At 35.1% G+C, this 18,222-nt stretch overlaps 1 protein-coding gene across 4 annotated transcripts in view; it reads right to left on the reverse strand.

Moving 5' to 3' along the window:
* LOC122536182 (neurotrimin-like) overlaps window positions 1–18,222 on the reverse strand; it is a 278,662-nt gene that overhangs the window by 27,578 nt on the left and 232,862 nt on the right. For all 4 annotated transcript variants that reach the window (XM_043668341.1, XM_043668340.1, XM_043668342.1 and 1 more), the window contains exons 3-4: window positions 7,869–8,076; window positions 5,838–5,996 (exon numbers count right to left, since the gene is read on the reverse strand). In XM_043668341.1, the coding sequence (XP_043524276.1) occupies window positions 5,838–5,996; window positions 7,869–8,076 (367 nt within the window). The remainder of the gene's footprint in view (window positions 1–5,837; window positions 5,997–7,868; window positions 8,077–18,222) is intronic.

An 18,222-nucleotide genomic window follows, 5' to 3' on the forward strand; every position in this document is an offset into this window, starting at 1 on the left:
ATTTCGTAGAGATATATAAATTTTCTAGCAAGATGAATTTAGCAAAAAGTGTTTCTGTCAGATGTTATGAAAAGCTAAATATGTTTATCACGACAATAATATTCCATGATAAATACAGAGGTCTTGCATTTTAGAAATAATGTTTTGTCGAAAAGACAATCTCAAACTTCAAGTGTACGCTCGTTCCAGTTGTTTAATGATAATACTTTTATTATAACTTTTCCATCGTTGTGTGGCACATTTCGAAACTGGGTTAATTAAAACTCTTCGTGTGTGATGACGTAAATTACATTTCTCCTTTTTTTTCAAGAAAAAAAGCACCACTTCATGCTGTAAACATCGATAAACGTGAAATACGAAGTGTATTACGGTACAGAACGTATTGTTCATCGTGAATAATTAATTTAATACTTTAATCATTTTCGCCAGCAGGAAAAATGATTTCAGAACGAAATTGTTTTACCGAATTTTGTATAAACATTATGGAAGTACAAACTTTATAATCGCGAGTGTCCAGTGAACGCGAATGCAAAATAATTTAAATAGCTTCGCTGAAAAAAAAAAAAAATTGATCTGAATCGAGAATTGATCTTTGAACCTTGTATTCGTTTATGTCGGGAGAGAAGAATATTGCAGTGCATAACACATGTTGTTGTTGATTAGTTTGTCCGCATTTAATCGTTAATTACGAAGGGTAATTAAATGCGGTCTGCATGGATGTGGTAATCGAGCGAATGCGAATTGACGTACTGGTATGTATAATTGTGAAGAATGTTATGCTGTGTATGTGTATGAAATAGTTATTTAGATATACAAGGTGATCAACCGATTTAGTGGTGATTCTACAAGTAAAAATGAGTCGAAAGGGAAGGAAAAAATTTTTTCGTTAGAGTCCTCGAGAATAATCGAATTCATACAGTGAATTTGGCTGATTTCGTATTGGACAGGATTTGGTTAATTTCATATAATCGACGCAAGAATATTTCACGTGCAAAACCATCCACTGGATACAATATTAAACTAATCGACAGAAAAGTTTCATAATTACTAACATAATTACAATTATACAATTTATACTCTTTTACGTGATGTATCCAACAATCAGATTAGATACTTTTAAGAAATAAAAACATATTCAATGCCAGTTCAATTCTCATTGCCATATAACATAACATCAATAATAATGATATTATTATTATTAACATAATTTTATTATATTTACGTAACCAATCTGATTATAGGCTCAATTAGGTCAAATGTTCTTAACAAACAGGAACACATTCGATGCCAGTTTTCCAATTAAAGACACGAAAAAGGCAACTTAAAAAGAAGAAAAAAACCAGCTAAAAAAAAACATAAACTAGAGTAGAAAGATACAAAGTAGTAACAGGCGCGTAGGCGAAATTATATCGCTCGTTAGAGGATTTCAGCATCTATTTCTGGAACCCTGGTGGTGTCAATGGCGAATACAGTAGTAACCGCACATAGAGCATGGTCAGTCGGAAAACGTAAATCTCACAGTGGAAAACTAAAAGGCGGTCACGGCGGCCCGTTCCCCGTTGAATTTTCGATTCGTTGAACTCGGACTTTGTCTACCTAAGCGCTTAATCTCTGCGCGAAGCAATTTATGTTATTGAAACGCCTGTCGACTCTCTCCCCCCCCTCCCCCTCCCCCTCTGTAATCACTTGCATGCGAGATAAACTGTAAACCACTGGCCAAAACCACTCGATACACTCGGCACTTCTCACTTCAATTAATTACGCGCAAGCAATTAATTACGTTGCTGTCTTACGCGTTAATTGTTGATAAGTAGGCCACGTTGCATACTCTGAAGCTTTTCAGTCAACGAACTGTTCATACTGTTCTGGATCAGTTGCCTCGCCATTTTGAAATTGAGGAAGCTTCGTAGGGAAGATGCCATCGCAACTTGTTTGCGTGCTTGATTCCTTCGTTTTTTGTGGAGAAATCGCTACGATTGTCGTTCGCGAGATATTTCGTCGATAAAAGCGAAAGGATTTAGGTTACTGATTCCTTTTATGTTTAATAAACTTATATAAGTGTCTTACGAATTTTTTTTCCAAATTATTGGTCGAGATACTTCAAGTTCTTATATAAAAAAAAAAAAACATGCGAATTATTTCGTTCATAGCATATCATGCTACGAACGATACTGCTTGACGAGATATCTCGTCCATAACGAAACGAAAATTGTACAAACTGTCTCGTAATTTAGGAAAACCATAATACATAGAGAAAATCACTCGCTTGAATTTTGTGCTGAACACGGTGAAGATAAATAAAGATTAACGCGCGAAAACTTTGCTAAAATTTTCAATTATTGTCAGTAGTTCTTAATCCTTCAATCTCACTGTGCTTAGAATCGAATGAAGACAGAAGTCTCCTTTTATACTCAGAAAAAAAATAAATAAATAAATAAATTCAGTTCCAATGAAACGTGTAGTTTCATATTTCGCCTATACATATATGTTCTCACGCAACAGTTCTCAATTAAATTCATTCTCATTGAAATCGAACGACAGACTCCGAAACACCGAAGCGCGAACAATGCGAGCGAAGCTTGAAAAAAATTTAACGGTTCTTGCAAATCTAAAAGAATCCCGCGAACGAGGTCAAGAGCCAAACAAGTTTTTCGGGCTACAAAGAATCGCACGCATTGTTGTGACACGTGTATTGACGAAACGTGTTATTTTCCGTTCGTATTTGCGCAGTTTCCAGCAAATAGGTCTGACGGTTTGTCTACGATTTTATTCACACACACGTGGATGCGAGCGAGCCGCTGTCCGCGGGAGCGGAATCCGTGAAAATAAAATACTTAAAAGGGAAAACGGACAATACAAACAAGTAAGGAGAGGCGAATGATCAAAGCTACTGGTTTAATTCGATTTAGGATTGTTCACTGAAACCTCTCTGCCGATACTTCCGCGCTTTTTCTCACGATGAACACTGTTATTTCAGAAGTACCAACCACCGAATCTGAAGACGCGGATGCAACGTTCTATTCGATCGGTATCATTTGTCTCGAATTGAGGATAGAAACACTACACATACCGTATAAATTAATCGTAAATAAAATACGTACGTAGAATGTATATACAAATTCGTCTTCTCATGAAATCAACGAGCATATAAGTTAATCTTTTTTATCAAATAAAATATATGTACGTGGAACGCGTGTATAAGTTAATCGTTTTATGGAATCTTATGGGATCAAGTAAATTGATCAACAGTATGTTAAAGGTATTACTAAAATTAAGAAAGAATTTTTTTTTTGTCTGGTCAGTATTTTATAGGCTATATAGAAGATGGTAACATCGTGATTTACTATAATTGGATGACTTAAAGTTTGGAATTTGACATAGTAACACGTTTCTGGGAATAATTGATTTTAGGGTTATTATTAGACTGCGGATTTTTAGACGAAAATTTTGATTTTTGAGAATATAATTGAGAAACTATTGTCACGGTAAAAAATTGTTTTACTTACGAAATGTTATAGAAGGTACAGAATGTGGTTTCGATATTTTATATATTTTCTTGATTATTATAAGAAATTTCGCGCGTTAAAATTTGCTTGCATAAATGCATAAAAATCTACAATCTAGTTACGATTATAACTGTGTAATACAATATTTTTCAATTATTTCCTTGAATAACAAATATTAATGGAACCTAATAATTTATCATCCTACACAATAATAATCAACCTACGTGAAACGTGAGCAGACCGTAGGCATATATTGCCACACGTTGTCAGACGAATTTGCCCGGCAAGTTAGAAAAGCAAGCACACACGAGGAGACATTTAAAATACAGGAGACATTTTTTTCTTGCCGCAGGCTCGCCAGCTCTCCGACCGGGAAAGAGGAGGATGCAGGCGGCAGTTCAATGCAGCGCGGTCGAAAGACAAAAGAGTGATAAATCGTTACCGTGTCTCGCGAATAAAGTCTTTGCAACCGGCGGACCGCGAATCAGAACGTTCGTACTATTACTTGCCGTTATTGTGCGAAAACGCGACCCGTGTATTTCATCGTAACGTCATCGGCATGCCGGCGGTGTGCAGGTGCAACGACAGGACCGCTGCATCACGCATCATACTCGCTAAATAAGTTTGAAAGCCGCCGGTGATAAATTTTCATTGTACGCCGTATATTTCTTAACCCTCTGTCGTTACGTTTCCAAGCGTTCCTTTTTTTTTTTTTTCCGCCCGTGTACACGCTGTAAATGCTGTAACGCGGCACTCAGGTCAACAATTCATCGAGACGAAGAAATTCGGGTAGAGTTTTGAGAAATAATACTCAATCACGTGGGCCAAGATCCTCATCAGATCATTATATTTATTTTTCACGTTTATATTTCTGTATTTATCAAATTATTTATATGTTTCTCTATTATATTAATATTTATGTATTTACATGTTATGTTATATTGCATTATACTATTCTATTACCTTTTATTATATGTAATCGTTTATAATAAAATTTCAGAATAGTCAGAGATGACAGTGTGCATAATACAAGGATGGATCGCTTAATTCGAAATTTACCTTTTGTACGAGGAAATGTTGTATGGTGTTAAGATGGTAGTACAATGAACGACGATAGGTTTAAATTCGAAAGAATTTAACGAGTAAAATCCACCGAAGTGCGTATGGGCTCGGAAATCATTAATTTCTGTCACGTTTCGATCAAGGTTTTCAACAAAAAATTTCGCGTGCGCAAGTTACACCTAAAAGTTACCATGAACGAATCAATTAACTCAACAACAATAAACGATGCGCCAGCTGGTTGATTTTTTAAGTCTGTTACGTTTGTTTGCGAACTTCATTTGAACGTAGCTGTTTACGATCGACGTGGGTGTAAACACGGACGAACAATTAGGATTGGTAATCGAGTTTTGACGTGTGACGCAGCGATAACTTTTAAGAAAAATTTCTATGTAAAAAAGAAAAAAAGAAAAAAAAAGCAAAGAAATTGCGAACGAGACTCTCAGACACTTGTGATTATCTCCTTTCGGATTTTCAGCAACAAGCGAAACATTAGTCTTCTATTTTTTTTCGTTTGCAATCGTGAAGAAACATATATTCTATATATTCTAAGTTAATACTAATATAATTCTGTATATTCTATATATTCTAATACTATTATATTAATACTATATCATAGAATTATATTAATATTATTATATAGAATTATATTAATACTATTATATAAAATTAAATTAATACTAATATAACTCTATATATTCTAAGTTAATATTAATATATTCTATATTCTAAATTAATAACTAACATATTCTGTATTAATTTTTCGATATTTAATAATTGTGTATATTTTATCAAAAGTACAGTTCGTTTCACGTGATTTTGAATTATTTGTCGGATATTTCATCGGCAAGAAACTGCAAGTTCAAATCCAACATTCCGCGAATATTACGCTCGATGCACTTTTCTTCTCTAAAGTTCGCTTTCACCGCGTGGAACCGCGAGGTCTAATCTCAGAACGGAAAGAATTGCACCTTGCAAGATATTCATCAATCTTCGAGGATAATGTTCATTTAACCACTGTCACGCTTGTCTTCCGTAATGTTTCGGGTAACGTTTAATTATATCCACGCGCGCACGTTTGCCAGCAAGGGATAAAACGGGACGAAAGAACATACTGATAAATCATTTCTTGTTAGAGAAATAATTCCGAGGAACTTGTTTCACACACACTTTTCCTTTTTCCTCTTTCCCAACGGCCCGGCGTGATTTTTTTTAATCGCAGGAAAACATCATACAACGTCGCAGTTTTATTTTTAATTACACGTCTCTTACCGTCCTCGCCATTCCCAAGAACTATGGTGTCTCCGTCCTCCCGCCTCCAAGTAATATTCGGAGTCGGGGATCCCTTAGCAGCGCAGCGTAATGTAACGTTGCTGCCTTCTCTGACTATCATGTCGGTGCTTGTCATGTAGTCTAAAATATCGGGCGGAACTGGAAACAGAAAAATTGCAAATTGCAACGCCGAGGAAGCAAGGTTGTTTTATACGAAATATTACGTTGATTACAGATAGCGTCATGTAATTCATAAATATTGTCTCCGTTTCTTTCTCCTTAAGAACGATGACTCCGTGCGCTACGTGACGAAACTAAATTTGAATTTACTTGAACTTCCCCCGCGAGCTCGTAGGAGTTCTCGTGCTCTCGAAATAAATCTAAGAATTTAAATGACAGCGTTGAATAAACAGCCCGACATCGGGAATTATCCATTATTAATGTGAAAGTTTATTATCGTCGGTTGGACTCCAATACCGGCATGATGAATGCGAATACGATTGCTTGAATATGGTACGTCTTGGTCTTTTCAGAATGCCTCGACCGCGTCCTAGACTTACTTCTAAGCAGCAGCGCACCGTTTGTCAAACATCTGCCGGTCAGAGAGAATGTTCAAAAGAAAATCTCTGAATGCGGAGAAGGCTAGCAGGGAATTTAGGTGGTACGGAACACTGGCCACTGTACCATCGTGATGTAGTCCACGAAACTGCGCGAATAAATTAAATGCGAAAATTCAAAATTCACAAAGGCCGATTTTGAGGGATACCGTAAGACTTCGAACGATCTCGTTCTTTTCTTCATTTAGCCAAATACGCGGAGAGCATACGGCGAAGACTATGCCCGGACTACGAGGCGAATGTTCCTATTCTTTATGCTGAGCTTGTCTGTCACTGGCCGTGGGATGTAGTCGAGCATTCTCGCGGAAGACTTTTTTAGCAGGTTTTTCCAAGTCGTTTGCTCTTTATGGTTCGCAGACGTTTTAACGTTGCGCGGCAAGCGAACGCGTCGCTTTGATCGAATTAGAGCATTAGCATCCTCGCTGTATCATGTTTGTCAATAATTTCATCGCGCGAAATTATTCGATAGTTTAATTACTGATCGATAACTCGGAATATTTTGTCCACCCTCTGTTTATTCTATGTACATATTTATCTCTTCTATTTATTTTTCATCCTTTAGCCCGTATCGGAGTAACGTACAGATAATCTGAGATTTTTTTTTTTTTTTTTTTTTTTTTTGTTAAAATAACTAGTTTACTTTTGTGTGATTAATATGTGATTCACAAAGAGAATATAATATATATTGAATTGAAAATGTATTGAATAAATATATTAAAAATTACGTGCAGACTATCTCCGTTGTTTCTTTGGAGATGTAGAAAAATTGTTTAGTACAGAGAGAGTCATAATATGACAGTAATTTATCTCAAGATCACCTTCACTCTTTCAAATGGAACGCTATATTTTTTCCTCCATTAATCGATGCAACTCGATATTCTCCATATTTTAGGTTCAATTTTATAAAGTTTATGCCTGAAAGACAAGAACGATATAAACAGAAAAATACTATCCTTTTCATATGATAAATTTTACAGAATTAAAGCGTTGATTAATGGAGAAAAAAAAATACATCATTCCATTCGAAGAAAAGTGGAGGCAATCTTGAAATAATCTAAAACCCTTCAAACTAAAAAAAAAAAAAAGACTATTACTATCATTTTATGATCTTTTCTGAACTCTTTTATTAACAGTTTCTTCATATTTCCAAAAACAGTTATTTGGAGATATTCATTCGGTATTAAACTTTTAATATAGCAATTTTAGTGAGTACTTAAAAGATTAATCCATCACGAATAACAATATTGATAATACTCCATTTATGATCTTTTACTCATAGAAATTGCACGTAGCGGTAGTCAAAAAAGTTTAAAAAAAATTTAAAAATTGCTTGTTGCCAGTCAAACTTAATTTAACGGACAGATACAGACTTACTAGTCGAGCATATAGTAAATTATACTTGTAAATAACCAACCTACAACATCCAAGTAACCAGTCTGGCTCTTCATCGGATCGGTGTTTATTTGACACATGTAGGCACCTCGGTCGGATTCGCTCACGTCGCGTATGTGTAAATGCCACGTTTTCCGCTCGGTGTGCGTTACTCCGATCCTATGATTCTTCGTAATTACGTGATTTGCTATCGTTAGAATTGTCTGTGTGTCCACTCGCAACCATGCTACCTGGAAAAAACAATGAGAAGTGCAAATGTATTGGAACAATCTCGATACACATATACATATACGTATTAACAGTAGTTGCACGTGTTAGTCTATTAATTTGTAATTTAATTTAACTTTTTCAAAATTCGACTTTAACAACGAATGTATGTATTGCAACAAATGAGTTGACAAGCGACAAAGCGCTCAAAGATGTTTATAATATCGAAAGTCAGTTTTTCAAGCAGATTCTAATTACAGTTCTTGCACTTATAGTTGTTTCAGTTCAAAGTTTGCACGTATGTCATTTCATCTAATAGGATCAAATGTTTTCATGGTAAATAGAGGTAGACACGTGGCAAGACCATGGTACAGTAACAGGAGTAATTTATGGACACGGGAACCGTTCTTCCTTGGAGCTTAATCCTTTCGTTGACCGACACTGCTGCCTTGTCAAGCTGTCAGTTATCAAAGTGATTAGGATATTTGCGATTCTACAACGACTGTTTAGATTTTCTAGGTATTCACTTGACTGGCTAGTCGTGTTGCAGTTTACCATTCACAATTTTTATAATTCATATTACGATCGAACACAGAAAATTGAAACACAAATAATTTGGTAAAAGTTATTTTGTTATCTTGTTAAATAGGTTCGAAGTTTTCTTTAACGCGGGTCAGATGTACCGTAGATATTATATTTACGTGGACAGTATTATATTTACTATTCTTACGTATTGTCATCCCTTGAGAATGTCGAACAAATTGCTTGCAAATAATTGTTTAAATATACCTACATCTCATTTATATCTATCTCTAAACAGAGATAGAAATTATTTTCTAATATTAAATAATTATCGAGCGTTCTGTAATGTCAGTCAAATGTACTGCTTCGATAAAAAAGTTTGTCTGCAAATATGGCAATTTCAAATAGATATATCATTATTTAATGCGGAAAGTATTGAACTCTTTAATATACAAGAAGTTGATGATAAAAATTAATTTATTACGTACATCATTAACGAAAATACTTCATTTTATACAAATTTTATCTTGTTTTTGAAAATTTATATAAAGTTACAGAAATACAAATAAAGAAGTTACGAAACACGGCGCTGGTTATCGCACGAAAACGACCAATCATGGGAAAATAAAACAATAATTTTGACGTGACCGAGTATCGGTAACAGTGTTAAGAGGAGAACCGAAGGAAGTGAACATTTTATAGCACACTGCATAGGGTATTACGTCCGTCGATGATTGTTACACGATTTATTACCATCCGAGTCTTCAATCTATTTTATTGGATACTTAAAATTACGATCGTGAAACTGGTTTAAACGGTACACTTACACTTTATAATAACGATGAAGGTAAACATCAAATTAAATGCAAAAATCCATGCGATAGTATTTAAAAATATAATTACATTTCGATAATTCAATATTTGCTCAATCATTTAAATATCAATGACACTTCTCAGAGATAACATTGGAAAGAAATAATCAAGAAAGAAAGAATAGTATTAATCTATACGTATTAATAAAATAAAGATTCGTAGAAAACGTACCAAGGTACGAAGTCAATATTAACAAAACCAAGTGAAAATAATCCCGCAAATAATCGAGCCGATACGTTCCTCCGTACGTTTGTTTGATATTTTAAAATGAAAATACGCGGTGTATTAATTACAGCATTTTGGAGTATCGTTTAAACATATTTGTTTGTACAGCGTTAATAAGACACAGCGACGACCAATACTGATTTATAGATCGCCGTTGCCATTCAGTCAGGGTAATTAGAACATGGCTGTAAAAATATATACAGCCAATAAAATTTTCCCTACTCTCGGGGCCGAGAGTAGATTCTCGCATTTTCCAGAAAATCCCCACTTTAATCATTCCTCGATATACTCTATTTTTCCTTCGACTTCTCTCCCTTTTCCGCTTACTTACCCTATTATTTGTTTCTTTCTTCCTCATTTCTCACGATTCCTATCCAATTACTTTCGCCACGATTTATTCGCCATGAAGTTTCCTTTACACCGGGAATCAGTTTAAAATTTGCCATTCGGTTTGCGATCAGTATGGAAATTCACTGTTTCAACGTTAATGCACATTAAAGTGTCATTGTTATATTTTGGACGTGATTATGGCCCGAAATTATGGTAATTTTGCAATTTAATGCCCAATGAACCTTGTACAGTGAAGAGCACGAGTGGACCAATAACAATTCAAACTGTTGTAATTTCGTAAGAAGAAATTATATTACAGTCCGCTTGATCTGATTTTAAAGCTTAAGACCTTTATTCGCGCGGCCTTTAGTTCGTTTCTTCCAGAGGCGATTTTGCATCATGCAGAGGGTGGGAAAGTAAAGATGCTCTTTCCCCGGATATTGTGGAAATTCAAACTAGAAGTATTAAAAAAAATTTGTTCATAATTGAACCCGTCACAATATTGAAGATTGAAATCTCCTTTTTACAACGACCTCTAAAAACCTGTTGCGCGATCCACTATTTTATTGAATTTTGAACAAAAGTTTAGTTTTAACATTCGAAGTTCGAACAGATTGTTGAAAGAAATCAAACAGCAAACTATGGGGTATCGTTGTAAAGAGGAGATTTCAATCTTCCAGGTCGTGATAGAAATGTTCGAATTTTGACAATTTTCCAGAAAAAAAATTATCCTCGTTCTGCCCTTTGAAATAAACTCACCAATCGTCAAAGTAGACGTATTTGTTAATTACAACGTTAAGACATTTTATTTATTTCAGCTTTTACAGCTTTTCACACAGCGTTATTACTACGTTATGATATTTTCCCCCATGATATTTTCCCAATAATACCGCATCAGTATAAAACCTGTTAGGAAATTTATGTGAAAGATTTCCACGTGGATTCTCTGTCGTATAATTTCACAGCTCCGCTGGTAAAACCTCGTGCAATCAACGTACGATCAGCGAAATGCATATTTATAAAAGGTGAAAAACGAAAATTTTTTCCCCTCCTCCCCTCTTTCCCGTCACGGCGATCCGCTGCTATCAGTGGAATGTAGATGTTTCGGCGTGTTGCGAGAATTGGTGAAAGCCGCGTGGCATTCGAGTGGTAACAATGGTAATGCATTCGTTGTATTTAATCAAGCGTCAAACAATCGCGCACGTTGAGTTAACTAAGCGTCACACTCGGCGAATCATCCGCGTTCTGTGTGACCACGAGCCTGGATAAAATGGTTGCCGCTTGAGAGAGGCATCATTTCTCCCTAGCAACTGCTCCCTTGTCTCTCTATTCAGCATACTTGTCCGGAATACCTTCACGCAAGCAATCCTCCATAACACTCGCATCACTTGCAACTATTGCATTACGCAGCCTTACGACGTGACGTTCATTCATTCATTCATTCATTCATTCATTCATTCATTCATTCTTCGTGAATATTTTTTCTCTTTTCGTGAATCATCAGCCTTGCGAATGAAAGTAAAGAGACTGCAAAATTCATCTTATTATCGACTTTGTAATTTCTCTATTTATTTGAGATCGATATTAAAATATAATTAGATATAAAGTATGTGTATCCTTTGCCTCAAAATCTACCCATACAAGAGAAACATACACAGCCTTACGACGTGACGTTCATTTATTCATTCATTCATTCTATATATATAACATTCATATATATATATATAACATTAATATTTATATATTATATTAAATATTATTAATATTTATATATATATTTAATATTAATATTTATATATATATTTTTTATCTTTTCGTGAATCATCAACCTTGCAAAATGAAAGTAAAAGGACTGCAAAATACATCTTACTGTCGACTTTGTAATTTCTGTATTTATTTGAGATATCAAAATAATTAGATATAAAGTATGTGTATCCTTTGCCTCAAAATCTACCATAGGAGAAGAATATATAACTGTACGCAACATTCTTATAGATTTTCCATCTATATAACGAGAAGATCAGATCAACAAGTTTGATTGAAAAATTTCCCATTTCAATTTCCCTTGCCTACGAGTGTGTCAGTTAATCATCAGTCGCGACGAAAAACTGCCTTTATCAAACAACCCTGTTAAATTAGAATTGTCGCCACCCAATTTTCATTTCAATTTTATCCCTCCCCCTCCGCCGCGTTCTTTGGCCCGTGTCGGTTTACAATGTTCCCCTGCAAAGTGCAAAACTAAATTAATTAAACGCAGTAAAACAATTTACTATCGCGCGCGTATAATACTGCGAAATATTGCGGTGAGAAACGGCAGAGCAAGAAACGCCGGGCCGGCTTATATTATAGTTATATGATGCCTTCAAAATACCGAGGTTTAGCCAACGGGATCCAACTACGTCACGTTTTGTAAATTCTGGTTCTCGACTAATTAAAGCGTTCGCTCTCTTTAAAGCAATTTCACCTGCGCCGTTGCGCCGTTTTTTCCTTTTTCCGTTTTCTTTCTTTTCTTTTTTCTTTTTTCTTTTTTTTTCTTTTTTGTTTAAACATTTTGCGCTCATTCGCTGGCACGTACGGTTCCTTTCAGCAACGTGTAAAAAAGAAGAAGAAAGAAGAGGAGGATTGAGAGGTGGAAAATTCAATTTCCATCGAACTCTCTCAATAGTGACGTCATTGGAACTTGGTTACTACACGATTCGTTCACTTACAATTACAATTACGACGTTCATTCAGCGCGCGCGTTTTTCATACGGTAAGATCTGCCAGAGATTACGCGACTCCTATTATGTGATTCGTGCTTCGTCTGCTTATTCTCTTTTGTAATTGGAGACAAAGGAAGCTTAATACCTTAAGCTTCGTTTCCCATTTCCATGCTCATGAGTGATTACCTGCAACTTTTTCAGCGAATTCCCCAAAGGAGATTGCGAACTGGAATCCGCCGGTAGTAATGAGAATATATTGCCGCTGCTACGTAGCGGCATTATCTCGTTACGCTTTTTAACTGCTTTCTCCGACTTCTTGCCGACGTCGAATCGAACGGGGCAAATTACGACGCATTAGCATTCAATCTGGGCGCGATTACACGTCGTTTTCAAATTACGCGCGCGCCACGATAATAATCACAAACGTAACGTTCCACCCTTTTTCATTTTCAAACGTTTCACCGTTGAATTTCTTCGTCGAGGAACATTTCCATCGACAGTCGTTGGCGAGCAGAATTTTGCAAATTTGTCAGAAAACCTCGGTACGGTAAAATTGATTTTCTTTCGGCACAAATTTATTCAAAACGTAGAAAAACGTAGTAAAGGGATCAACGAGAACTCGTTGAAAAAGATGAACGTCTGTCTTTCGTTCTACTCAAATCTCGTTCGTTCGAAATTCGTAATCGCTTCGTGCTTCAAAATTTGATCGGCCACGACTGGCAGATGGATTCTGCGAGTGGATTTCTGATCTTCCATGAATGGTAAATGGAGTCTCTGCTCGTTTCACATTTACCGCCGCTTCTTCGAAACTTGGATATATTTCAAAAATTGTAATTTCAATTTCGACAACCTTCTATAAAGCAGAGAAGAATAGATATAAATATCCTCTCATTGTTTCTTACCATTTTCACGTTTCTCGTTCAACTATAATTTTTATGAGGAAGTTTCGAGAAAATTATCCTAGCAATTAGCTGTTTGTTCGTAACGAGCTGTTTCGACTTACGCTTAGAGTGGAAACTGGGCAGTGCCTGGTTGCTCGCATCAACTGTCTCCAGTCCGATGCAGCGGAGAACATTTTTCTAACAAATACCACGTTTACTAAGAGCTCGCTTTCACGTTTTACGCGAAAAGCAAGTAATTTTTTGCCATCTTCTGCCCTTTGTTCCACCTCCCCTTTCGCTGCGGCCACGTACGTACGTACACTCGGGAAAACGCATTCAAATGTGGGACCTCGAGCGAGATAAACTTGGACATCGAGCGAAATCTGTACCGCTGTCATTTTAACCGCTCGTTTCCTCATTTAACGTCGCGAAACGATAAGAACAGAACGAAAGAAGGAGGAGGAGGAGGAGGAGGAGGAGGAACCTGTTGATATCCGACATTTTTCTTTCAGGGATTTTTCATTTTCAGGTGTTACGACTTTACGGGGAACCGGTGGTATAATACTCGCGGATGCGTTATCGCGAGTAAGAATGAATTGCCACGTAAAAGCGCGTCGCTGTTCCACGGCGAGCAATGAGAACGGGAGAAAAGAAAAAGAAGAAAAAAAAAAAAGAATCAACCGCCGGACAAAAGTGGAAGATCTCGCCTCGTAATACGAAGGGAGGAAGAATTGTGTTTCGTCATGTTGGTGATTAATAAACGGGGTACAGTTCCTTTCATCCCGGCCCCTTCACCCTCCTCTTTGCCATTAATATTTTCAGTTCTTTCAAACAGAAACACCTAGAATCAATACATATATATAGTGTAGTATATGTAATACGTCGCAAGACTTGGCGCACAAATAAATGGCCGTCGTTCTCTCTTGTAATTTAACAATAACAATTAATCAAGCTTTCGTTTAATTAAGCTACAATTGAACAGTTATCAATCTTGTTACGTGAAACGTGGATCCGTTTTCGTGAAATTCACATTCAAGCTACTTCTTGCGTGCACTAATGAGGTTTCTTTTACGCGCTGATTAATATTATATTTGTGTTGAACGAAAGTGTCTCGTTGAGGAAGGAAATTACCGAAGTACAAGTTTCATTTGGAGTGAGAATCAATTTGCGAGAGAAACATACTTTAATAAATATTGCGTGACAACGAATTTAATAATAAAATAATGAATACGAATAAAAGACGAATTTAATAATAATAATAATAATGAATACTGTACAATAAATAAAGAAAATTTGCTTATAAATATTCCAGTAAATAAAACTTGAGAAATATTGGAATATTTTTCAATTATGTTTCGCTACGTTTACTTTGCTAACTAATTTCCTAAAAACTAGAGGTTCAACCGTTTTTTGCGCACGGACAATAATTTTTTGAAAGATAAGAGCAGATGAAAAACAGCAAGATAACAGGGGGAAAGCAAAAGCAGCTGCTTGCAAAAGTATGTTCGTCAAAATAAACTCTTTTACGCTGCAGTTCTCTCTGAAAATTTTCGCAACCGCAAATTCAACTTTTAGTAAACATTTAAAAATTAATAACTTTCTCGAAAAGAAAGATAAAATGACAAATAAAATCCACAAAGCATTGGACATTACGGAGAAATATTATGAACGTTGGAATAAACCATTTTACTTTACGATTAATATTACAGGAGAATTGGTTAATGAGTAAATTTTAGATTAAAAGCCAACCGAACTACCAGTGAACTATTTGAAATTGGTTTATAATATATTCCGTAATAGGAGTCCTTTGGCGAACAGTTTCGAAACTTTGGTTTTTAATCGTAATATTACGCTTGTTAAATAGCTGCAATTTGACTGTTATTATCATCAATCGTTGTCTTTAACAAGATGTTTGTTAGAAAAAGAAATAGCGTAGTTGATGCAACATAAAAATTTATAATAAAAAAAAAAATATCGATTAATCAATTGCAGAAAATGCTTTATAATATGATTTTAATTTTAAAAAATTAAAGAGAAAGTGTAAAGGATGCTTGTACTGGCCTGGTTCTGAAATTGTTTTCTCGTTAATGATTTTCTTTGGTTACAAGGCGAGTAATTACGTAAGAAACATGTCATAACTATAATGAATGGAGATGAATGGTCGTCCATAGAAAGACATACAAATGAGAACATTTATAAAGCTTTACAAAGATTCATAGAAAAGGTTTTCATGATCCAATTTCCGAGAACATAATTATCTTTTATATACTAAAGCTCTTTTTTGATAAAAATGAAGAGCTTAGTACGCGTCTTTCATTTGGCTAAATTTCACGAGAACGGAGTGTTTATCATTCGAACAATTGCTATTGCGAAAATATTCAAACACTTGCATATTTACAGGAATGTATCACGTCTGTTATGTGAAACGTTTTAATATTTCATTGACATGACTACGATTGCAATTAATGATGATATATAACAAATAGAGTGTGAAATTTGGAATTGAAATATGCTTTTGAATCGTAGTGACTGTACATAATTAAACATGGCTAAATACATAAATGCATAATATATGTAAATTAAATAAGTAAAATAAAACATCATAACGATTTCACAGTGACACGACTGCAATCAATGAGAAAATACAATTGCAGTTAATCACGTTTATTGGTATTTTATTAAGTTCGTTTAATAAAAAGTATCGTGACTTACGAAAAATTGGGCGTGAAAATTTGAAATTGAAATGTACTCTTGAACAGCAGCGGGTGTACATAATTCAGGCTGTCATACGTGGGAAATTATGTTATGTAAATGCATACAAGCGACAATGCATTTTAAGGGCCGGCGAACGCAATTAGTCCAGTGCTGTTTTGCTTTCGAGCTCGATTTATGGCAAGGATTTGGATTGCGTGCGGTCAGTGAAAGTGCGAGTGAGAATTTGCAAGCCATATGTCCAACGATAGCTACTGACTCGAAATCACGCAGCTATCGGCCACCGAAGGATTCATTGCTCAAAAGGACGCGAGAGTCCAGGAATTACAACTAATCCGACGCTGCATCACCTCGACGCTAAAACTACCAAAAAAGTCGAAATGCAAATACGTAATTTTTCAAAGAGATTTTCTACACTTACAGAAATAAATGATTTGTCGTAAAATACAGAAATAAAATCTGCTATTTTTCATTTTATAAAAAAATCTTTATCCATTCCATACACAATTTTTATACTCGTCGGCAGTGTTTAAATTTTAATCTAATATTAAAGCCTTAGTACTCAAAAAATAATGAATTCTTTTTCACAGTGAGTTCTGCTTTTTAGTCCGTTTTCTAATTACAAAGTATTATATTTAGTGTTGTATCATTATATTATATTTAGTATAATACAAAGTATTGTACTTAGTATTATATTATTAAATTATTAATAATAATTTTTAAAATAAACGATACTTTTTAAATTATTTAAAAAATTTTAAAAAATTATTTAAATTACTTTTATATTACATTTATATCACATTGTAGTCATCAGATTTACGTTATATTACAAATTATGTATTACATTTAGATCTCTTTAGATAAAATTATGATTTTTTTTGTGATTACAAGTTTCTTCAAGTTTTTCGAATCTAAATTGAAACCTTTCAAGAGAAACAGTTTTTTTTTAGGGGGGGGGGGGGGCGCGTTGAAATTCTCTTTGGTTAAAATTTGTAATTGATTGAAAAATGTTGCCCCAACGGAACGTTGTACCTTAATGGATTAAGGTAGAGGGATTATAAATCTAGTACTTTGAACGATGCGCATTTTGGATGGCTGGTCGTGTCTGTGTCAGACAAGGGTTGAGCGGTAAGGGGCTAAAGAATAGGAGGAGCATTGTTCCTAAAGGCTGGTAGGAAGGTGAGAGAGTATCTTCTGGTGAGAGGGCTGTGAGGAATAGCACGGTACTTATGCTAGAACTTCGTAATAGAATGTTTAATAGCGTCTTGGAGTGATTTGGCCATGCAATGTTGCACCTGCCTGTTAAAAATTCATGCACGCGCGCTAACGTACCGCCTATGTAATTTTCATTGTCCACTAAAGAGAAACAACTCCCTGGCAGCGCTAATAAAACATTATCTCGCTAATCGGTAAATACAGGTGCAGAAATACGTAGAATGTTGCTCGAGTAACATTTATAATACAACTTAATAACAATACAATTTATAACGACATAACGATATTTACATTGTGTACATTATATTACAAATTGTTATATTTAATTCTCAATAAAACGACTCAAGCTAACCCAATGACATGTCAAATCGAAGCTGTATAACTTTGCTTTTCTGTTTTTGTTTCGTTAAAAACTCCCTTTTTTAGTTTTCTCTGGGAACGACGAAAGAAACGTTTCAGGCAATTAAAAATTCCCTCTGGTCAAAAAATTTGGAATTAACAAGTAAAGTGCAAGTAAACAATTCAAAGTGTATTTTTACAAGTCGAAGTAATTCTTTCCCCCTTTATTCATAATCCATAGTATTACACGTTACGTATTGCTTTACAATGCAATTTGTTTTTTACGTAGCGTTGTCAAGCTTCTACTCGCAAAATGTAAAATATCATATTCCAGTATATTTTACATTCATTCGCTGCCCTCCGTGAAACG

This window comes from Frieseomelitta varia, unplaced genomic scaffold (assembly GCF_011392965.1).
Source record: "Frieseomelitta varia isolate USP_RPSP 00005682 unplaced genomic scaffold, Fvar_1.2 scaffold_807, whole genome shotgun sequence".
Classification (NCBI taxonomy): Eukaryota; Metazoa; Arthropoda; class Insecta; order Hymenoptera; family Apidae; genus Frieseomelitta; species Frieseomelitta varia.